The 24,444-nt window shown below is 38.5% G+C and overlaps 1 protein-coding gene and 1 pseudogene across 1 annotated transcript; both read right to left on the reverse strand.

Moving 5' to 3' along the window:
• Window positions 1–2,057: 2,057 nt before the first annotated feature.
• On the reverse strand, window positions 2,058–15,353 carry LOC127491978 (PWWP domain-containing protein 2A pseudogene; annotated as a pseudogene).
• Window positions 14,760–24,444, reverse strand: LOC103349039 (killer cell lectin-like receptor subfamily I member 1). The gene is made up of 5 exons (XM_070048346.1): window positions 24,159–24,444; window positions 21,935–22,127; window positions 21,692–21,760; window positions 15,856–16,007; window positions 14,760–15,521 (listed from the first exon to the last, which is right to left on the reverse strand). Exons 1-5 carry the CDS (start codon window positions 24,378–24,380, stop codon window positions 15,414–15,416), a joined length of 744 nt encoding a protein of 247 aa, XP_069904447.1. The 5' UTR covers window positions 24,381–24,444; the 3' UTR covers window positions 14,760–15,413.

The raw sequence follows: 24,444 nt of genomic DNA on the forward strand, positions 1-24,444 counted from the left end.
GAATTTCTTCCATACAGAAATCAATAAACAATGAATGATGGCAAAGATGTGGGGAAATGTACCCTAATCCCCAATAGATGGGAATATAAAGTAGTACAGCCATTGTGGAAAACGGTATGTAGATTCATCACAAATCTCAAAATAGATCTAATATTTAACCCAGCCATACCACTCCTGGGAATTTATCAAATGAAATAAAATCAGCATATGAAAGAGTTATCTGTACCTGTATGTTTTTTTCAGCTCAATCCACAATAGCTAAGATATGGAATCAACCCAGATGCCCATCAACTAATGACTGGATAAAGAAATAGTGGCATCTATATGGTATGGACTACCACTCAGTTGTAAAAATGGATGAAATCCTTTTTTTTGCCAACCAAATGGATGCAACTGGAAACTATTAGACTTAGTGAAATAATCAGTCTCAAAAAGAAAAATATCATATGTGTTTCCTCTGATATATGGTAGTTTGGAACAGAACACAAAAAAGCACATAACACTGAAACAAACATCTTGTGATATGATTGTTTTTAACCCTTGTTTATATGCCTGTGGAACTGTGGTCTTCCTACTTTTTACATGCTGAATATTAGGGTTACTGGAGCATTATGCCTATGATTATAGGGTGAACTGAAATTATATTTTTTGCAATATACTATGGTCCAAACGGACCCAACTTCTATCTACAGAATCTTTTATCCCACAGTTCAAGAATACACATCCTTTTCATCAGTGCATGGAATGTTTTTTAGGATAGACCATATGTTAGGCCACAAAGCAAGTCTCAGCATATTTAAAACAATAGAAATCATGTATCTTTTCTGACCACAATGGAATGAAGCTGGAAACGAACAACTTAAAAATCTCTAGAAAATATGCAAACACACGGAGACTGAACAGCACGCTCCTGAATGAACCTTGCGTCATAGAAGAAACAAAAAGGGAAATAAAATAGTATATACAGGAAATTATTTTTTAAATTATAGCTAAGCAAAAGCTTTACCAAGTAGTGAAAGTACATGGGACTATACTGTCTTTTATGTACTTTAAAGGAAGTATAAATTGGTATCACACTTTGGAAAGTTTGGTGTAGTCCTCTAAAGATGGGCAAGTCTCAGCAATTCTAGTCATAAGTGTGTATCTAAGAAATACTGTGAGCTGGATTGGAAGTGGAGCAACCAGGACTCCAACCTCCAACCTGAGCTTTATAGGCGATGCAGGAGTCACAGGCAGCAGCTTAACTGCTATGCCACAGCACTGGTCTCTCTCCCCAGAGTCTTGATTTGCATTCACCTGATCTTCAATGAGCTTAGGATCTTTCCTTTTTCACTGGATTTCCATGCTTGCTTTTATGTGAAACATGTTTTTTATTTTCCCCATCTTTTCTTTTCTGTTTCTTCCCTTCCCTCCCTCCCTTCCTTTCTCCCTCCTGTCCTACCTCCCTCCATCTTTTCCCAAAATACAGCCCTGTTGAATTCAAGAAAGAAAAGATCCGTGTCTTGTTGGTGGGGTGGGTTGCGGTAGGCTGGGGCACTTTGCCATTCTCTCTATGTTGAACCACTCTTCCTGCTGTTTCTAGTGACACGGAAGGAAACATTGATCTTAGCAAATGTGGCTATTGCTGTTTCACAGTAGAGCCATTTGAGAAATATCTTTGCTCCTGTATGAACTGACCTAAACCTTGGAGAAAGCACAAAGTTCAAGTATGAAAAATACTTCAACATCTGCATCATCCCGTGCCTTGAAATTGTACTGACAGGAATTTCACATCCTTCATACACAGAGTGCAGTGGAGTTGTTGTGTGTATTTCACATTGCTTTTCTCCTCATCTCTCCCGTAATTCACTGCAATAGTTTGTTATAAAGTATTCCCTAATACCTTTTCTTTGTCTTAACATAGCACAATCTGCAAGTGACCCCTTACAGACTGTTGGTTTTAACCTCTGCCATGACATTGACTTCGAAGAGCAGCACAGAAACCTCCAGTTTCATTCAGTCCTGATGCTCTGGTCTTCTCTGTCATTGTGGCACAGGTCCACGAGACCGGCAGCCTGCTACTGGCTCTGTGCTGCCCTGTTCACTGTTAGCTTCAGTGCTCCCAGTCTGAATCCACAGTGGTCAGAGCTGTAGGGGCTCACCGTGGTCTGATGTTAGAGCTGCGAATTGTTGAGACCTGCTGAGTGGGTGGCGGTGCAGCCAGGCTGGGGTGTAGGTGCCTTCTTGTCCTCTGCATTTTGCCAAAATCCTGGCTACAAAGAGTAATTTTCTTTGCTCCTCTTCCTTTGTGGTTTTAAAGGAACCCTGGGAGAAAAGGAACCTGATCTAGGGTTCTGATACCGACCTTGAAATGGATTTTTGAATGTGCCCTTGGAAGCAGAGATTTCACTTTGCTTCTTCCGTGCCTTTTCTAGGGCAGTTGTCAGCACTTTCTCGTGATCCTTGTTCTTACTCTGGAGCACTTTAGTACTTAGTTGAGCTTTTGCTGCATTTCCCTGAACAGAAACTTTTACTACTCTGCCTCTGCTGTGAGCAATATTTGAAATTTTAACCATGGAATTTCTTTTCTGCTCTTCATTTTGGGTTTTCCCGGCCACTGTATGGTTAGTTTTCAGTTTTTTTATTCACAGTAGTTACACTTTCATTTCTCTGCTCTTTGTCCTCAGATTTTGAAGAATCACTTACGTCACTACCTTTTTAAGTTTCATTTTCTCAGCAATGACACTGCTTTTACATGTATCATGTAAGACTTGTCTGGGGCATATTTAATAGCATTCATTTTTGATGTGGGTTCTTTTATGTATTTTTTTGCTTGAGTTGTTCAATTTTCTGAAATTATATATCTCCATATTTGAGGCTTGTTTTTTCTTATTTTTAAGGTATGTTTTGATGAAGATTTGTAATTGTAAGGTAGCCATCTTTGCCCATTTTTTTTAATACCTGGAGATTTTTATGTCTTTAATTAGATGTACATCAGCGCCCCCCCCCCCCATTTTTGACATCTGTCACTGAGTCACAAAGATGTGGAAGATTCATTGCTTCTCTGCATAGTGGAAAAATTAGTCCCCATTCTGTTTGTTATAGGTGTGTTGGAAGTTGAATATAACCAGTACCTGATGAGAGTCTCCTGTAGATAAAAAGTTATCCTTGATGTTATGTGTAGTGCTAGTAATTCTCATTTTTTCACAAAACTTCATCAATCACAAATAAAATACAGTTTTAGGGTTGTATTATAAAAAAAGATCATAGACATAATTGGAAATGGCTGGATGGCTCAAAACTTTCCAAGAACCTGTAGCATTGCATTTCATATTCTCCTTCCTCAGGTTTTCTAATAATTGATTCATAGATAACAGGCCAATACCCGAAAAGATGATCGGAGACTTAGAGAAATGTCCTTAATTCTATTTGAAACCAATTGTTAGATGACAACCAAATGCAAATCCTAGAGCTCTAAATAATCAGACCCAAAGGCATTATTTCTTTCCATGTTCTTTAATGGGAGGTCTTTCCAAACATAGTAAAATAGCAAGTTTCGCTGATACAGGTAGTGTTGGCAGGTGTGGATTGAGGAGAGGGAAAAAAAAATTGTGCCAAAATCTAGCTGTTCCTCTGTCAGAACATAAGAAAGTCCAGGCAAACAGGCTGAATAATGTGTATAAAAGTGTAAAGTTATACTGTTATCTGTTCTAGTCCTGGTCGGGGCGCCGGATTCTGTCTTGGTTGCTCATCTTTCAGTCCAGCTCTTTGCTGTGGCCCAGGAGTGCAGTGGAGGATGGCCCAAGTCCTTGGACCCTGCACCCGCATGGGAGACCAGGAGAAGCACCTGGCTCTGGGCTTCGGATCATCACGGTGCACCGTCCGCAGTGGCCTTTGGAGGGTGAACCAACGGAAAAAGGAGGACCTTTTTCTCTCTCTCTCTCTCTCACTGTCCACTCTGCCTGTCCAAAAAAAAAAAAAAAAAAAAAAGAAAAGAAAAAAAAAGAAAGAAAGAAACAAAAGAAAAGAAAAAAATAGCACAAATTTGTTGGAAATGGCTAAATACACTTATTATCATTAAACATAAGTAATCTGGGGCAGACAATATGAAGACTACGAACTGTTTACCACACTGTTTATTGACTGCTCATTAGGTGCTGTGCATTTACTAGGAGTGGAAACTATAGCAATTAATAAAAGATACCAAAATATCTCTTTATATGTATGAAATGTCTTCTTTATAATATATATGTATACACACATACCGGGTATGTGTGTGTGTGTGTGTGTGTGTGTTTTGTGTATAATCCAAGGGTAGTAGTGGTGGTGGAGACAACAAGACACATAAAGTAAGGACTTGAACACCAGAAAATGATAAATTCTATGAGGTACTCTGTAAGTTCTCACTTTCTTAAGGGGTGCCTGTGTGTGTGTGTGTGTGTGTGTGTTTCAGGGCGAGGAGGGAATTAGAGGAAGAGCTTTCACTGCTTTAAATGGCGGTCAGGAACAATCTCCATGGAATGGTGGTATTTGTACAAAGACTTACAGGAGGTGAGTGAGTGATCTAAGAGTTCTCTGATGGGGTAGCACCCTGGAAGGAAACTAGTTGATGTGAAGAGGGGAGTGCATTTGATTTGCTTGGGGAAACAGCAAAAGGACCTGTGGTGCTGGAGCAAAGTGAATAACGAGAGAGAAGAAGGTCAGAGAAGTAAGAAGGATGAGCTCATACAGTAATTATAAGCTATTGTAAGATTTTTGGTTTCTTAAGTGAGAGAAGCTTCTGGAGGGGTTTTGTGCAGGGAAATGATGAGAGCACGTGTCTTCTTTGAAAGGGTCACTCTGAACACTCCACTGGTATTAGACAGTGTATAGGGGATATAGAGAGGAAGTGGAGAGTCAAGTTGAGAGTCTGTTGGGGTCATCCCAGTGAGAGATGATGGCAGTTTGATCAAGAGAGTTAGGACTGGTGCTGGGGAAAAGTGCCCAGATTCCAGACCTAACCATGCAAATGTGTGAGGGAAAGAGAAGTCACGATCTCTGGCCCACTGTTATTAAGGACTGAGCCATAGATCACTCTCACAGGGAGCGTCTGGTGTTCAGTTTTAGATTCAAGCTTGATAAAACTAGTGGACATTTGGATTCTGTGCGGATGTCACACAGATATTTTGGTACATGATTATCAAGTTCAGTTAAGAGGTCTGTTGTGTAAGTCACTAATCACAGTGTTAACAATCTGAGGCAATATTGTGGGGTTTGTGATCGCCAGGTAAGCAAAGGCCCGAATCTTAAGAGAATAAAATATTGTGGGGATGAGTACAATCACAAAATGTTTCCTAGAAAAACGGTAAAAGAAAAGGGAGAATAACCATGAAGGAGCAGTTCAGGATAACAGGATACATAACAAAGGGCATTACTGAAACAACATGCAGAAATTAAATGGTTGGTGACTTCTTACCAATGATAGTTTTTGTTAGTTGAAGTAATTATTATCAGTTAGACTCATATATCTAGTGAAAATTCCAATTATATCAGAGCCCACTTATGTAATTTAAAATATACATTGGCTATTCTCATTGTTAAATTGCACAAACTGCTAGTGCCCTGTTTTGTGGACAAGAAATTAGCTCAGAGGAAACAGGGTCTCTTAGTGTGTGAAATGCTAGCTACCTCTAGGAGGCAGGAGCTGTGGCCTCCTGCCATCTGCACATTAATCTGAGTCATAGGAAACTGGAGACACTTAAGAATTTCTTGAAAGAATGTGCCCTTCTACATCCTGCCTTTAGTGCCCTTTCTACCTCTTCCCCATCTGTAATCATTCATTGGCATGACTGTCCCTTCATTTTAGAAAAAGTCACACCTTATGATTTAAAACCTCTACATCTATCACAGGATTTTTGTGTTTACTGAATCATCACACATATATTTTTAAGTTGTGATAATGAAATTTTGTCTAAGAAATGACATTTGAAAATTAGTATCTTCTTCGACACATAAATACTCTAACAGTAAATGCTAATAATGTTGATTGTGCAAGAAAATGTTACATTTATAAAAAGAATATTACCAGCCATGCTGATCAACATAATTACTAAAATCAAAGTATTGATGTTTTCATCCTTCAATGGCTGTTAGTGAATACAACAATAACTTAGGGTATTTACCCAAATCAGTCAACTATGCTTGATTGATGAAGGCTTATTATTATCAAATGTGGCGGAATGAGGAAGTGAAAAGTTCATGCCAAGATGTCCGCTAAGGTGAAAAGTTCATGCCAAGATGTCTGCTAAGGTGAAAAGGTCATGCCAAGATGGCTGCTTACAACAGAAACTGCCTGGCAACAGGCTGTGATTGGATGGCTTTGGAACCTGCCTGGCAACAGGCTGTGATTGGTTAGGTCATAGACTGCCCCTTGACTGGATTGGCTGCCTTGGCTATATAAGCAGCTGTAGCAACTAAAATAAATGAGTCTGCAGGCTGCTCGCCTCAGGCCTGCTTTCACCCAACTCCTGGGGTCTGTGTGGTGACTCCGCGCCTCTTGCTCCCACCATGCTCCTCCTCTCAGAAGAAGTCAACCTCAACAATTGATGTCTTCATCCTTCAATGGCTGGTAGTGAGTACAACAACAACTTAGGTACTTACCCAAATCAGTCAACTATGCTTGATTCACGAAGGCTTATTATCTATCATACTTTCTTGGGAAAGGATGAATCAAGAAATTTTCTGTATAGCAAAATAAATAAATCTAGGAAATATTCAAAACCAAAAAAGAGAACATGAAGGATGGATGGTTATTTGATGTAATAGCTAAGACACCTCTTGAAATGCCCACATTCTGTATTGAAGTTTCTGGGTTCAATTTCTGCCTCTGCTTCCAATTTTGGTTTCCTGCTGATGTGTATCCGGGATGGCAGTGTGTGATATCTCAAGTTCTTGTGTCCCTGCCAACCATATTGGAGACCAGATTGGGTTCTAAGCTCCTAGCTTTGGCCTGACCAGGCTCTGTTATTGAGGGTGTTTGGAGAGTGAGCCAGTAGATGAAAGATCTCTCTCTGTCTCTCTCTGTCTCTATAACTTTGAAATAAATAGAAGTAACCAAATTAATAATAAAGTGAACATGAAGCAAATGGATTTTGATTTGGTAAATGACTATTTTTCATAATTATAGATTAAAATTTATTTGGGTAGGTAAGTAATATTGAAGTGAGGACAGAAAAATAGACCAGTGGACAGAAAAGAAGCAAAACAATGCATGAGATGGAATTGCCAAATAAAATGAGGGGAGCATTGGCACCAACCAAGCAGCATAGACTCTGGACATAACTAACGCTGTATCTTTAACTCCTTCTGGGGAGACCTATTTTTAAAATAAGCTTTATATCTTATAATGTATATAGAATAAACTACACATGCTTAGAATGTTTATTTGAAAAGATTTGACCAATGTATATGCCTATGAAATCATAGGTACAATAAGTATAGAAATATATTTATCACTTCCAAAAATTTGCTTATGCCCCCTTGTAATCTGTTCTGTTCAGACCTTGTGCCCACTTCCATTCCCAAGTAATCTCTGGTCTGTGACTATAGATTTGGTTGAATTTTCCAGAATTTTGAATGACGAGAAATACACAGGGAGGACTCTTTTTTTTCTTGACTTTAACTTAGCATAATTGCTGTCATTTAGGGTTGTCGTGTATCAACAGTTGATGACTACTTGTTGCTGAACAGCACCATTTATCTACTCATCTGCTGGTATGCATTTGGGATTATTGCCAATGTTTATTTATTTATTTATTTATTTATTGACAGGCAGAGTGGATAGTGAGAGAGACAGAGAGAAAGGTCTTCCTTTGCCGTTGGTTCACCCTCCAATGGCCACCGCGGCTGGCGTGCTGCGGCCAGCGCACCACGCTGATCAGAAGCCAGGAGCCAGGTGCTTCTCCTGGTCTCCCATGGGGTGCAGGGCCCAAGCACTTGGGCCATCCTTCACTGCCTTCCAGGCCACAGCAGAGAGCTGGCCTGGAGGAGGGGCAACCGGGACAGAATCTGGCGCCCCGACCGGGACTAGAACCCGGGGTGCCGGTGCCGCTAGGTGGAGGATTAGCCTATTGAGCTGCGGCGCAGGCCTTCCAATGTTTAAATTAAGCTTCCACGACCATGAATGAACAGTTATTTACATAAACCCATATTTCCTTTTTGAGGGGTAAATACCTGAGACAGGGATAGTTGAGCCATATGGTAGACACATGTTTGAATTTTTAAGAAACCCATTAACTTTCTTAAGTAACTGTGCCACTTTACATTTCCTCCAGTAGTACATGACATGCCAGTTCTACCATATTCTTTCCAATGTATGATACAAACAGTTTTTCAAAGTTCAGGCCATTCTCTTAAGTAGTGTTATCTCATTGTGAGTTTTGTGTGCATTTTCCTAATGGCTAATGATGATGAGTGTCTTTTTCATGTGTTCATTTGCCATTCTTATGTATTTATTGAAATCACTGCTTTATTATTATTATTAAATATAAACATTTAAGGGTTGCAGTGTGATTAGCCAACACATGTATTCAGTTTCTCTCCTCTCTTCGCACACCAAATATTCTACTTCAAAAATTTCTTTAGGGTCTGCCTAGAGTTCAGCAAACACATTTACAACTAATACAAGTCCACTTTTAAACAACACTATGCCCTCTCACAGTTAGTGCAAGTATTTTGTCAGAGTACTCCCAGTTTCTTTTCCCTCCTTAATAACATTCTTGCCATTGACATTACTTATGCATAAGATATGGTAACTAAATATGTTGTTGTTACCTGCATTTTGCACAAACTTGTGTTTGTTAAGTCAATGAAGAATAAGAAATCTAAAATCACCTTTTCTTTATGCAAATTTTATTTTCTGATCTATATAATTTTCCTTCTCGATCAATAACTTCATTACATATCTTGCAAGGTAATTGTACTAGCCACAATTTCCTCTCCTTTTTTGTTTGTTTGAAAAAGTCTTACTTTCTTTCCTTTGTGAGTGATAATTTCACTGAGTGCAGAATTGTAAGTGGACATTCTTTCTTTTCATTCCACATCTAAAAACTTTTATCCATTGTCTTCTTTCATGGTTTCTGCAAAAAAAATTTCAGTCTTCTATAGGTAAAGTAATTCCCCTCCCCCATCTGTAGTTTCTCTCAAATTTTTCTTTGATTTTCTGAGGTTTGAATATGGTATATGTGGGTTTAATTTTTTTCTTATTTATTCTGTTTGATGTTGTCTGAGCTTCTTGTATCTGTGGTTTCTTGTTGGTATTTACTTTTGGAGAATTCTCTCCTTTCTCTTTCTGGAATCCCCATTATGTATACTCTATACCTTTTGTAATCATCTCATAGCTCTAAGCTATTCTGTTCCAACTTTTAAATTCTTTTTTCTCTGGGTGTTTCAGCTTTGAAAGTTTCTATTTGCCTTTTTAAAAGGTCATATATTCTTTCCTTGGTCATATATAGTTTAATATTGAACCCGTTAAAAGCATTCTTAATTTCTGTACCATACTTTTTATTTATAATATTTCACTTGTTTCTTAAGGCTTATACTTCTGTGCTTACATTATCTAATAGTTCTTGCATGTTATCTATTTTTCTCACTTGTGCCCTTAACTTACAATCATAGTTGTTTTAAATCTTAGTCTTATATTGCCAAGATATCTGCCATACCTAATTCTGGTTCTGATGTTTTCTCTGTTTCTTCAAACTGTGTTTTTGCCTTTTAGTTTCTCTTACAATTCTTATTCAAATCTTTATATGATATATGAACTCAATGGAACGAAGGCAAATAGAACTTCAGTGTAAGGCTTTTGTTATTTGACCAGGAATCAGGCTTTCACTGTTTTCTATAGCTGTATGTGTGTGAAGTTAATATGTTGTCTGGTGTCCTTGTTTTTTCTTTAATCTTCACTGTGTCTTTTAGTGGCCCTAGAGATTCCTTAAATATGGTCTAAGGTTTTCAATCTTTTCAGTTTGATCTTTTGTCATCATGCAGGAGCCTGCTAATGTGCATGTTGGGGACAGCCTTTCATAGCTCAATAGAGGTCATCTTTTAATGATGTTACCTTCAAAAATATTTCTCTGTCTCCTCTCCTTCTCCAGTGAGACAGGAAGTTTAGGCAGATCTGGGAATGGAGCAAGCTGGAGATTGGAGTTACTCCATTCTCAGGTTGGTTAAGCACTAGTAAAATAAACCCAGTTAGGATCTGGGGTGGCAGGCATGTCTTGTTAAGAATGTGTCCTGCCAGTATTTCAAGGACGCTTCTTTTCCCTCCCCTGGCAGAAACACCATGGGTTTTTTTCCCTCTAGCTCCCACTGTGAGAACAAGTAGGGCTCCTGGAGGTAAGACTCATGAAAGTCTGGGCAACTGAAAAGATTTGTGAGTAAGTGGTTTTTCCTTTTATTCATCCTTCTTCAGGTTTGCTGAGTTTCTTGGATTTTTGGGAAAGTCATATTTTTATAACTACATTTGAAAATTTTTCAGACACTTTCTTCATAAATGTGAAATATTAGAAGTTTTCATTTCTTTTTTAACTTTTATTTAATGAATATAAATTTCCAAAGTACAGCTTATGGATTACAATGGCTTCCTCCACCCCATAACTTCCCTCCCACCCGCAACCCTCCCCTTTCCTTCTACCTCTCCCCTTCCATTCACATCAAGATTCATTTTCAGTTCTCTTTATATACAGAAGATCAGTTTATTATATATTAAGTAAAGATTTCAACAGTTTACACCCACACAGAAACACAAAGTGAAAAATACTGTTTGAGTACTAGTTATAGCATTAAATCACAATGTACAGCACACTAAGGACAGAGATGCTACATGAGGAGTAAGTGCACAGTGACTCCTGTTGTTGACTTAACAAATTGACACTCTTGTTTATGGCATCAGAAATCACCCTAGGCTCTTGTCATGAGTTGCCAAGGCTATGGAAGCCTCGTGAGTTCACCAACTCTGATCATATTTAGACAAGGTCATAGTCAAAGTAGAAGTTCTCTCCTCCCTTTCATTTCAATGATAATATCTTTAATTCTAAAATTTTCTTTTGATTTTCAGCTGTAGTCTTTACTTCTCAGCTAAGACTTCATACCTGGTCACTCATTAAACACGTTTGCTCTGCAGGCATTGAATGCCCCTGTAATAGCTGCCCTAAAGATCTTTTATCTGAGAAAATCAGAGCAACTTTTTTCTTGACCTTTTAAATGTTTGCTAATTGGTTACTGTGGCATGCTAAAAAAAATCCATGCAAAGATATCAGGTCCTAAACCAGGACACTAAATATTACCTTATGTGAAAAAGGATTGAGTAATTAAGAATAATCTTAAAATGTGGAGATTATCATGGAATATCCAAGAGGTGCCTGAGGCAATCACTTCTATCCTTCTAAGAGGAAGAAGGAGGGAGAGTTCACACAGCAAATGATATGAAGATACAGTACAGAGAGATTTGAAGATGCTGGTCTTGAATGTTGAAGTGATGCATCCCCACCACAAGGGATCCTGGAAGCTTCCTGTAGATGCCGGGAGACACAGGGAGCAGATTCTACCCTGGGACCTCTGAAAGAACTGTGACCCTGTCATCACTCTGACTTTAGTACAGTGATGACAAATTCTGAACTTCTGGTCTCCAGAACTGTGACTGTATCAGTCATATTTTCATTATTAAAACTAAAATAGTTGAGAGTAGTTAACTGATAAAGGAAACAGTTTATTTTCTTTCATGGTTTTTAAGGTTCATAGTCCAAATCCAGGCAGGTGCATTAGTTTGCCAGTCCAGCTAGGCCAAGGAATGGCAGAGAAATGATCAAATGTGAACCAGGAAGCACATAGAGAATAGCTGGATGCAACTTAGTCTTATATAACTGGCTGTCAAGTGAGAATTAAATTCTGAAAACATTCCCCCAATGACCCTAGGACCTTTCCCTAGGCCTACAGAATAGATGCAACAATGAGATTAAGCCTCTATTCTGTTGGTACCAACAATCCATGACTTTGGAACTTAAATTTCCTCAAGAGTTGGGGAATCAAATCATGTTTAAAAAATAGCAATAAGGCGGTGCCGTGGCTCACTAGGCTAATCCTCCGCCTTGTGACGCCGGCACACGGGGTTCTAGTCCGGGTCAGGGTGCCAGATTCTGTCCCGGTTGCCCCTCTTCCAGGCCAGCTCTCTGCTGTGGCCAGGGAGTGCAGTGGAGGATGGCCCAAGTACTTGAGCCCTGCACCCCATGGGAGACCAGGAGAAGCACCTGGCTCCTGGCTTCTGATCAGCGTGGTGTGCTGGCCGCAGCGTGCCGGCCGCGGTGGCCATTGGAGGGTGAACCAATGGCAAAAAGGAAGACCTTTCTCTCTGTCTCTCTCACTATCCACTCTGCCTGTCAAAAAAAAAAAAAAATAGCAATAATAGATTAGATTTATATTGCTAAAAGCATCAAGTTTATGGCCAATTGGCTACAACAGCTATTAGAAACAAAGTCACATTTTCTGACTCATAACCCTATATAATAATTTTTATTGTTATCTAAGGTCTTGTGAATGATATAGCATGGAAACTCTAAATTCAGTTATGGGCTCCAGTGTGTCACAGACAATGATATCCTCCTTCAAAGGCAATATCATCTTATTGACTTAGGACAAGAGAATAGGATAAATAGTAGCTTGCTTTACAGATAATTGTTTAAAATAGGATCAATGTCTTTAAATGAACATCTCCTGCATCAGATTGCACTTAAAGTTGTCTTTGCAAGAAGTCATCCAACAAAAATCAGTCCAATGGTCAGAACAAGAAATCCTTTTGTTTTTCACTTAATTTAACCACAGTGAATAATGGGTGGCATGTTCTTCAGAGTCATGGCATAATCTCAGTAAGTTGGGTAGACTTTGAATAAGAAAAGAATGTGAATTACTTCTGAGAGTCGAGATTCTGGGATTTTCATACAAGTTAGATTTTTATAATAACATTTGAAACATTTGCAGACACTCTCCCTCAAATGTTTGAAATATTAGAAGTTTTCATTCCAAATTTGATTCCCTTAATTCTAAAAGTTTCCTTTGATTTTCACTGATAGTTTCCTTCTACAGTGAATCCATTGCAGAAGACACTCTCATTAAAAACCCGGACAATGTGGCCAGGCCACTTTATGGATTTCCTCTAGCCTTTTGAACTTCAGGACAGTAAACAAGGAATCAAAGAAGACTTGCTGTCAGGTTTGTGTGATTGCACTCATTAACATGTAGATACTGGGCTGCTTCTACACAATGTGAATAAAGAAAATCATGCCTGGAATACAAGTGATTCACTCAGAACTTTCTAGTACTCATTTGGTCAATAAGATTCAATGGGTAACTAGGGTAATACTCTGCAGGTAGGGTTTTTGATGGTGGGCAACACATTCTGGTTCACATCACAGATAACTTAGCTAAGCAGGAAAAAGAAACACGGAATAGGTAATGAAGAAGGAAATTATGATGATCAGGTTTGGTCTCATAACTGGTTACACAGTCAGGGACTATGCACAGTATCTGCTTCCCCAGCTTTTCTCTTCTTTCTTGTTTAAAGAGAAAGTGGGGGCTTGACTGAGCTAATATTACTCCATTGTAATGCTGGCTGAAGAACCCTTGTTGCTCCCTACCATTGGAGATGAGAGAAGTTGTTTCTATATGAAGGGCAACAATGCCTGCAAAGTAGCAAAACCAGGTAGAACCTGTTGGCTGTTCTTGGTTAGTAACATTTCACTTCTAATCGATTTTCCATCATTTGCTTCTCTGCTCCCCAAGCTTGCCTTGCTATCTGGCTACATGGAAGAGTTGGCCTATGGACAGCATAGAGAAATAGGAGGGAAAGTACCAGATTATTTGCATGAATTGCCTTAGTGCAAGGCAACCTTGGTCCATTTCAACTCACCAACATGAGGTCACAAAAGCTGAATTGAGAAGTGCTCTTCAGCTTCAATGTAACATTCAATGTAACAGTGCCAATGCTTGGCACTGGTAATGGATTCTCACTGTTGCTAGTGGATGAGTATCCTAATTTTGTTAGTCTTAAATTTTATTTGTAATTGCTTTTTTTCTATTAAACCTGTCGTACGTTCATTACAAGCTTGAACAACATAAAATGATGTCTCATGCCAGAAACCTAATTGATACAGAAGCCTTCCTTATCAATTTAGTGCTGGGGTTTTGTAAAGTTTTTTAATGAATAGAAGCACTGGCTAACTTGATTAATGAAAAATATTTGTTAAAGATTTATTTATTTATTTGTGAGGCAGAATAACAGAGAGAGGGAGAAATAGAGAGGGATCTTCTGTTTGCTGGTTCACTCCCTAAATGGGCCGATCCGAAGCCAGGAGCCAAGAACTTCTTCCATGTCTGCCATGTGTGTGCAGGAACCTAAGCACCTGGGCAATCTTCTACTGCCTTCCCAGGACTTGGGAGAGAGCCGGATCAGAAGAGGAGCAGTTGGGACATGAATCAACACCCATATTGGATGCCAGTGCTGCAATCAGAGGACTATCCTATGCCACAGCTCCAGCTCATGAAAAATAATAACACAGGTGCAATAAGGAGGAGACATACCCCCAATCCATATGTACAGCCAATTTGCCTCCCTCACAATGTAATGGAAGTTCAAATAATTCAAGTAAAATATGTTGAGTACAGTAAAAGTATTGAATAATAAATCAAAGATTTTATCCAATAAACAAATAACAAATATTTTTTAGATATTTTATTAGATTTAATGGCAACGTGTTCAAACAACAGGTGCTATATGAGTATATGACACTCACATATGTAACTTTTTCTAGAGGAGCAATCATCATTATAAATATAATTTCCTCTCGTATATGCACAAAAAAGGTTCTTCCCTTTGTGAAGCATTAATCTGTATAAAAACAAGCACAGCAATAATATTGAAAAACCAATGGATGGTATGTTTGAATGCCAATTTACCTCATTCTTCAAATTTACCAGAACAAATAAGAGCCAAAAATGAACAAATAAGGCAAATTAAAACATGAACAACACAATGTACTCTGAAGATCGAAAACTTTAGTAACAAAACATTAAACTTAACAGAAAAATCAGTGTTTACTCCTATCCTGTTTCTTTAAATAGAATTATGAATCAAATGACAAATGATGAGCATATGATAGAGTTTTATAGATGTATAAACTTATCTAAACCTATAAACAAGTTTCTCTCAAGAATTCAGTAAGGTAAATATGTAAATATCCTAATGATGAGATTGCCTAGAAGGACCTGACCACTGTTTCCCAATGTTTCCCATACAGTGGTCCTCACACACCCTGGATTCTTTTCTTTTTCTTGATTACTTTTTCCATGCTCTACAAAGGTGTCACCTAAAAAACCCACTCAGAAAAGTTGTTCTCCAAACACTGTACTTACTGGCTTTGGGTCACTTCAGTGCCATCTTCCCAGAACCAGCACCCATTTGTCTCATTCATTCTGAGACCTATCCATCCTTCCATTTCCAACACTGATAATATTTCCTGTTGGGAAAGCAGTCATCAGCCAGAGATGTGTGTAGTCTACAATCTATCCCTGCTTTGTTCAAGGGTTAATATTAAAAGATCTAAGGGATTGCACACAGCCACTTAGCCTTCATTGGCTCCTTCTCAAGGTATCTCATTTGTTAAATTGGCTTCCTTGTGGAATTAAGTAGTCTAGTGGTAGAGCTTTTTCTTGAAGAATGCTAAGTCAAAGTAAGCAACTATCATGCACTTTTGAGAACATTCAAGGTTCACTAAATTATGATGCACATCACAAACACACTGAATCAAAACCAGTTTGAGAACAGCAGTCAAGCAGAAGATTCTGCCCCACCTGCTCTTCCTTATTGTCTATCTTCAGAAGATGGGCATTCAGCTCCACACAGGCAGCCTGGCTTTCTGGCCATGTTGTAGACTTATTGAAAACATGATAGTAACTGTTTCCAAACCCAATCCAGTGGTTTGAAGAAAGGTTACAGGAACAGTCTAGGAAATACAACATATTAATAAGGACAACTATTATTAAACTGATGCGTCTGTAATACAGATGGATATTAGATAGGAACATTTAGGCATTTTTTAAATTCTTCTGAGTAATCTTTACACATGCAACCACTATTGATAATTTCTAATTACCCATATTTGGCTCATTTATTTTGAATTTTCCTATTTAAAAATTGCTGGGGCTGGTATTGTGGCACAGTGAGTTAAGCTGTTGCTTGTGACACAGGTATCACTATCAGAGCGCCGCTCAAAGTCCCAGCTACTCTGCTTCCAGTCCAGCTCCCTGCTGATGTGCCTGGGAAGGAACAATTGATGCCCCGGTGCTTGGGCCCCTGTATCCACTTGGGAAACTCAGATTGAATTCTGGGCTCCTGGCTTCAGCCTGGCCCATCCGTTTCGGTTTTGGCCACTTAATGAACCACCAGATGAAAGATATAATTCTCTTTGTTTCTTTTTCTCTCTGTCACTCTGCCTTTCAAATAAATGGCTAAATCTTTAAAAAATTGTTATAAAGTTATAAGGAAGATACATTTAAAATATTATAATTGTGTTTGACATGATTAAAATTATATATGTACATTTAAATGGCTCCATTGAAGCATATGAACAGAAAAATAAATTAGTGAATTATTCCATATACGTTGGAGATTTTTATTATCAATGCTTTTAATATATAGTGTAAAATTCATTAAGTGTTTTAAAATATTTATATTCCAACTATGTAATAGATATATACAATTTGGATACTTTCTAATTATATAATCAAAACACAGTTAAAAGTACTATTTTTTTTTACATAAAATGATTGCATTTTCCTTTTTGAGAAATGGTGGTTGGTAAGGGGCCAGCGCTGTGGTAGTCCTGGCTGCTCCACTTCTGATCCAGCTCTCTGCTATGGCCTGGAAAAGCAGTAGAAGATGGCCCAAGTCCTGGGTCCCCTGCACCCGCATGGGAGACTCTGAAGAGGCTCCTGGCTCCTGGCTTTGGATCTTGCGCAGCTCTGGCTGTTGCAGCTAACTGGGGAGTGAACCATCAGATGGAAGACCTCTCTCTCGTTCTCTCTCTCTCTCTGCCTCTCCTCTCTGTGTAACTTTTCAAATAAATAAATAAATAAATCTTTAAACAAAAAAGAAATGGTGGTTTATATCCATCTCATCAATTTTTTTCAATATCTATATATACTTACAGAGATATAGAATATATTTATATTTTATTAATGTATTGAGATAGTAATATCTTTTTCAATCAACATTATTTTTGCAGATAATGTGCATGTCAAGGAAAGTAGATGAAGAGCAATAATACTGACATATACTTTTACTTGTATAAGGTATTATATAAACCTACATATGCATATTATACATTATTCATGTTCCTAAACTTCTCGTTAACTTTTGTGATTTTTAAAGATTTATTTATTTATTTGAAAGGCAGAAGTACAATGATAGAGGGAGAGATAGAGAGAGAGAGACAGTGATTGAGATATTGATCCTCTCTCTGTTGGTTCACTACCCAAATGGCTGCAACAGCCAGGGCTGAGCCAGACCAAGTCAGGAGACTGGAACTCCATCAGAGTCTCCCACCAGGGTGGCAGGGGCCCAGGCACTTGGGCCATCTTCTGCCACTTTCCAGGTGCATCAGCAGGAGCGGGATTAGAAGCAGAGCCACCTGGACTCAAACAGGTACTTATATGGATTCCATTGTTGCAGGTGACAGCTTAACCTGCTGTGCCACAACGCCAGCCCCAACTTTTAATTTTTTTTACCACTTCAATTAATTTCATAACAAACATCCTGTTACATTTAATCTCCTCAGCTCTAACATTTAAAAATTTTCCTATTTTAAAAAACTCTCCCAATATAATAAAAAACATTTTTAGTTTCTAGTGAACTTGCACCTGTCTTCATCTTTCAAATAATACTTTGAGTTTCTTCTTTAATGATGTCCATATGCTTTTTTCCCACTCTCACTGTGCCAGTTGCTATTTTTCCCTTCCTTTTCTTATCATTCTTGGAGTACTCAAATTCTTGAGTTCTGCAGACCGTACCAATTTGATATGGAGGAAAAAAATACTTGCTAAGGGACTGGCAATGTTTTTTTTTTTTTTCTTTCTGACTCCTGACAGCAAAAATAATAATCAGAACCACAAGACATTATTTTTGTTAATTAAGTTTCTGGGCTCTGTATCACCACTCCTTCTCACTGCCTTGAATTTTGCTCTGCCAAATAAACTGTCTGTACTTTAGTCTTTGCCTCAGCTGATTTGTTAAAACACTGGGCCACATACTCTCTGGTCCCTCTCTAAAATATGCCTGATATTTTCTCCATCAGCTTTCTGGATGCCTACACTGCCACTTCTGATCCATTTGTTCATTTGAAAACCAGCTAGGTTTTATTCCTTTCCTGATACTTCTAATATTTGAATATAGTAACATCTAATTAATGATTCTTATTTCAGCTAAGCAGAATTTTTGACTCCCCCCCGCCCAGGTGCAGTTTAGTATTGGAAGTTATTTTTATATGGGACAAGATGTTGCAACCTAGACATGTGTGTGTGTGTATGTATGTGTGTGTGTGTGTGTTAGATAATCTTTCCCTGTGGTGGCCTCGGGGGCTACCAACCCAGGATCACACAGGAAATGTGACTTTCAGTTGTAGGTATACTGCCTATGAAATGATAGAGAGTTCTTCATTTCCAACTAGAATTGGAGCCAATACAGAAAAGTTTTTTTTTTTTTATTAAACTTCTCTAAGCTAGACACAATAATTCTAAAGATGCATTTATTTATTTGAAAGGTAGAGTGACAGAGAGAAGAGGGGGGAGAGAGAGATGGAGAGAGAGAGAGAGAGAGAGAGCAAGCTCCCATCCACTTGTCCCTCTCCAAATGGCTGCAAGAGTTGGGGCTGGGCCAGGCCAAAGCCACAAGGCTTGAACTCCACCCAGGTATGCCCATGGGTGGCAGGGACCCAAGTAATTAGGCCATCCTCTGCTGCCTTCCAGCAGGAGACTGGATCAGAAGTGGAGCAGCTGGGACTTGAAGCAGTACTTTGATGCAGGATGTGAGTGCCCTCTGCTCTACCTGCTCCTAGAATAATCTAATTTAAAACTCAAGTTAAACGAAAGCTACGTCTTCTGTCTCTCTTGCAGCTGTTCAACACAGACTGTAAAGTTATTAAGATTGAAAATACTCATGGCTGGCGCCGCAGCTCAATAGGCTAATCCTCCGCCTTGTGGCGCAGGCACACCGGGTTCTAGTCCCGGTCGGGGCGCCAGATTCTGTCCCGGTTGCCCTTCTTCCAGGCCAGCTCTCTGCTGTGGCCCAGGAGTGCAGTGGAGGATGGCCCAAGTGCTTGGGAGACCCATGGGAGACCAGGATAAGCACCCCGGCTCCTGCCTTCGGATCAGCGCGGTGCGCCGGCCACGGCGGCGGCCATTGGAGGGTGAACCAACGGCAAAGGAAGACCTTTCTCTCTGTCTCTCTCTCTCACTGTCCACTCTGCCTGTCAAAAAAAAAAATATTCATAAGCAGAGGTAGCTTTAGAGTCAGAACTTCACTGTTGAAACTGAAATGTCTATTTTTGGCCCTTCATACTTTCTTCTTTTCTAAAAAATCAGAGATGTAGATGTAAAATGCAACTAAAAACTAAAAACAAAAACAAACAAACGTACAAAAGTAAAACTAAAAAAATTGTATCCACCCAGGCCTTTGAAGCCAGGAAAGAGACCAAGGGAAGCTGTGCTTCATTGATGTACATTGATGAGCCTGAGCTGGTGAGCCTTGAGCTGTAAGCAGATTAGAGTAGCAACTCTGACTCCTCCCAGCTCTTTCTCCAAGGCTGAGAGAGCTTGTCCTGCATTTAGTAACTCTCAAAGTTAGACAGGCAACTAAAGCAGAAATAAATGAAAACTCATGGACGACGCGTAATATAGAAAAATTGGCAAAAGAAATTCTGTGCAGTTGAACATAGGTGTTCCAGATTTGAGGCAGAAAGCAAACATATTCATGTGGTCATAATGCATGTCAGGGACACAGTGGGAGGAGTTATTGTGTTATTTCCTGACCAATTAAAACTAAAGGACCCACAATCGCAAATGAATAACTCAAGAAATAGTGGCATAAATACATATATTATGTATTTTATTTTTTTCATATAAGGAAGTAGTAAGGAGAAGGTTGGACAGAGAAGAACATTTACCCCTCGGGAGCAAGACTAAGGGAGGAGGAAGAGACAGCAAACCATTTTTAAATACAGTGTTCTGTGTTATTTTTAAGATAACATACTGGGGATATAATTTACCTGTGAAGGAATGGACTAATTTGAAATATACAATTTTGTGAGTGTGAATGAACAAACGTGCCTGTGTAACTACTCTCCTAGTTCAGATTTGGAATATTTCTGTTACCTCAAAAATTCACTCCTGTTCCTTCCCAACTAATGCTCCCAAGCCACCGCCTCACATGAAGCACACATGGGTGGAATTTATGTCATCATGCATTATTTTTTCTTTTTAAACAGCTCATCTAAGTGTAATGCTTCAATAATAAACTCTTTTTCAACTGACTTCCTTCTCTCTGCATGTTTTCAATTTGTTCACGTTATATGTGTACCTCATGCTATTTTATTGCTGAGTAATATTCTGTTATTTGACAAAAAATAATTTTTCAATCTTTCATCGTGCAATATTTTGAATAAAGTGTCTGCATCCATCTGTGGGCAAGTCTGTTGTAGACATATGTTTCCATTTCTCTGGTTTAAATGTGTAGGCGTGGACGTGGATGTGTATGTGTGCTGGGAGCATTTCCTTCACCTCCTTACCATTGGTGCAATCAGTCCTTTCAAGTTTTAACCATTTAAGTGCATGTGAAATGGTAACTCCTTGGGATTTTAATTTATTTCCCCATGATCAATTTCCTACTTGATTGATTTTTATTTTCAAACTAGTTGAATAAATGAAAGATAACATGAGTTGTTTGCATCTGGTGTTTAAAATATTTCAATCTCAATTTCTCCTAAGAATAATAAATTCAAAAATTTAATACGGACCTTCTATTTATAGTACTATGAATATTTTCATATTCTGCTGCATCATCTATTGTTTTTCTCATATCAGTATTTTCCTGACAAGGGATTGATACATCATAAAATTACATTTGTAATATGTGTGAATCAATGAAATTTTGTGAATTTGAGGAATACATCATCTTTAACCCTAAATCAAGAGTATTATGGGGCCGGCTCTGTGGCGTAGTGGGTAAAGCCACCATCTGCAGTGTTGGCATCTCATATGGGTGCTTTGGTTTAAATGACTACCCTTCTCAAAAGCATTATAAATTGAGTTTGAGTCCTGGCTGCTCCACTTCCGATCCAGCTCTCTGCTGTGTCCTGGGAAGGAAATAGAAGATGGCCCAAGTCCTTGGGCCCCTGCACCCATGTGGGGACCAGGAAGAAGCTCCTGGCTCCTGGCTTTGCATTGGCACAGCTCTAGCTGTTGCGGCCAACTGGGAAGTGAACCAGCAGATGGAAGACTGACTGATTTCCCTCTCTCTCTCTCTTCCTCTCTCTTTCTCTCTCTCTGCCTCTCATCTCTGTGTAATTCTGACTTTCAATTAAATAAATAAATCTTAAAGAGTATTGTAAGTGGCCTGGACATAGTTAATACTCACCATCCTTTGTAGAAGGTGGAGTAGGAATAAGTGAGATTTCTCTGTTTTGCTCTTCTCTACTAGAAAATACTGTAACAAAAATTATAGTAGTAATTAGCACACCTTAGGATTCAATTATGAAAGCAATGTGAAAATCAGTCTTGATAGTGACTCACTGAGTATACTGAAAAAAAAAATATATATATATACATCATTTTGCTGATGTGCTGGTTATAAGGGCAAACTACTTCCTTGGTTACTTACAGTTTGCAAGCAAGACACCCAAGGCTGTAATCAAGACCAAACACAGGACCCCCAGGATGCCAGTTATCACTGGCCATATTACCGATCCGGGCTCTGAAAATAACAGGAAAGGAAAGAACGATTGGTTGGACCACTTCTCAGAAGGCAGCAGATACAAGATTGAAGACCATGATGTCTCACTCTCAGAGGCAGCCTTAGGTTTTTGAATCCTGGAAAGTGGTCATCCTGACTACAGCTATTTGTGAGGTATATTGGGAACCATATGTCTTTCCTCCTCAAATTGTCTCACTCCTTGACCTCACGTCAACCCATCCAAATTCAAGTCCAGGATACAACAATACTTTTTAAATTTTATAGAAAATCAAATTGAAAGATAAGTATAATTTGACACAAAAGAGAAATCCATGCCTAGGGTCATAATTTACATTTTCCATATTTTTAAACACTTCCTGTATACCTAGATTTCAATTTCTACCCCAAATGAACAAACTCATCTTTTAATTGCATTAATATGATTTTTTTGAAGTTTTCTCACCTATTATCTGAAACACCTTTCCCAGCATCTTTTACCTATTCTACAAATTACTAACTCTGAATGTTCTTGAATCAAATTATGTATGTTTACAGAAATAGAAATTTTCATGCAAATAAAAATATACTGTACAAATAAAATATTGATTTCTAAATTCCATGTGAGTGACAGCATTAATTTACTAATAATCAATCAATATATTATTGAAGGGGGAAATAACAGTATCTATTTTTCTAAAAGTTGAGTAAAAAAAGAAATGTCGAAATTTTACAAAAAAAGATTCATGTTTCCCTTGTTTTAACCTAGAGATAACTTGAACTGGAAATGCCTCTCTGATCTTTGAAGGAAAGTAGGATTTCATGACTTTTTGAGGTGTATGAGCACAGTGCCTGACACCTAGAGAGGCACTAATGATATTAGTTGAGACCAAGATTGGTGTTTTCATGGAACTGCAATTCTTGCCAGGCTGGAATTCAGAGGACAAAGGAAGGAGTGGAGGTGGAGAAATGGGACAAATACAAGGATAATTTTCCACTTGCACTTTACTTGTCTATTCTTCATTTGGCATATGCTATTTGCTGCTTCTCTCTGGCAATATATATATACATGTATTTTCCTTGGATCTTCCTGTGTTCCCATCTATGTCTCCTTTCTCTGTCATGAAATTTTCACTCCCCTGACCTCAGAATGCAATCTTAATTTTCACATGTGTCTTTCCCAAACTTTTCCAGCAGATCTAACCTCTCAAACTTCTCAAGTCCAATACTGTATAGACATTTTCCCTTAAACTATCAAGAAGCATTCAGATGCTTTATATGCTCTGACTTTTACTGGATTGATCATTGTTGATAGCCTGTTTTCCTAATTATGGGAATAATTACTACTTAGTTGAATCACATCTATTTTTCCATTAAACATGAAGCTTTACAAATTTTACCTCCAAAATATCCCTATTTTTTTTTTTTTAAATTTATTTGACAGGTAGAGTTATAGACAGTGAGAGAGAGACACAGAGAAAGGTCTTCCTTCTGCTGGTTCACTCCCCACGGCCACTTTGGCCAGTGCTGCACCGATCCGAAGCCAGGAGCCAAGTGCTTCCTCCTGGTCTCCCATGAGGGTGCAGGGGCCCGAATACTTGGGCCATCCTCCACTACTTTCCCGGGCCACAGCAGAGAGCTGGACTGGAAGAGGAGCAGCCAGGACTAGGACCTGGCACCCATCTGGTGCCGGTACCCCTATTTTTCTATAATTTCTTTTTTCCTATGAAAAATATTATGTTAGTTCTTTGAAGCTAGTGCACATTCTTCATTCACCTTCTAGGTCCCATGGAAAATTTAGAACCAAACCATGGTTAAATTTCAATGAAGACTTGTGAAACTAAATTAGACCAAATTGAAATGAAAGTTAACATCAAAAAATATTTTTTAAAGTATGGAAAGAAACAGAATTGATGCAATCTCCAGATAATTAAATACACAGTTCCTACAAGTAATAAAATCTGTTGCATTCTGGGTTAATTATACCTCAGAGGGAATACACGAACTATGTAGAGATATTTTATTCCATTGTAGTCTCCTGAAATAATTACAAAATTTGTTGTAAAGATAATTCGTGTAACAATTTATAATGATTTTGAGAAGGGTAGTCATTTAAACCAAAGATCCAGATCTACCTTATAACAAATTATAATACTGTACCTTTTCTTTGATTTCTAACAAGGCATTTTCTGTGGCGGGGGTCAGATGTTTTGTGAAATTTCAGTTCCACGTAATTTACCCGCTCTTCATTTGATATGACAGTACTCTCATCTCTCTTGAATATTCTTTGTGTCTGTTGAGATTTGGAAAATTTAAGATCTCTGTAAATTACAGTTTGTTTGTTTACTTTACTTTTGTTTTGCTTATTCCTGGGCATTTTTGCTCTGAGAGGGCTTGGATTACTCCGGCTCAATCTTGATAAGTTGCTCCTTTTGATCTTT

The sequence above is a fragment of the Oryctolagus cuniculus genome, chromosome 9 (assembly GCF_964237555.1).
Source record: "Oryctolagus cuniculus chromosome 9, mOryCun1.1, whole genome shotgun sequence".
Lineage (NCBI taxonomy): Eukaryota > Metazoa > Chordata > Mammalia > Lagomorpha > Leporidae > Oryctolagus > Oryctolagus cuniculus.

Excerpts from the sequence above, each read along its gene's own strand:
- LOC103349039 (XM_070048346.1), bottom strand. The coding sequence starts at position 24,380 with ATGCCCAGGAATAAGCAAAACAAAAGTAAAGTAAACAAACAAACTGTA. Across the intron at positions 22,128-24,158 it reads GAAATCAAAGAAAAGGTACA|GCTGCCTCTGAGAGTGAGAC; the intron begins GTATTATAATTT and ends CAAAAACCTAAG. Across the intron at positions 16,008-21,691 it reads TCCACCTTCTACAAAGGATG|ACTGTTCCTGTAACCTTTCT; the intron begins GTGAGTATTAAC and ends TGTATTTCCTAG.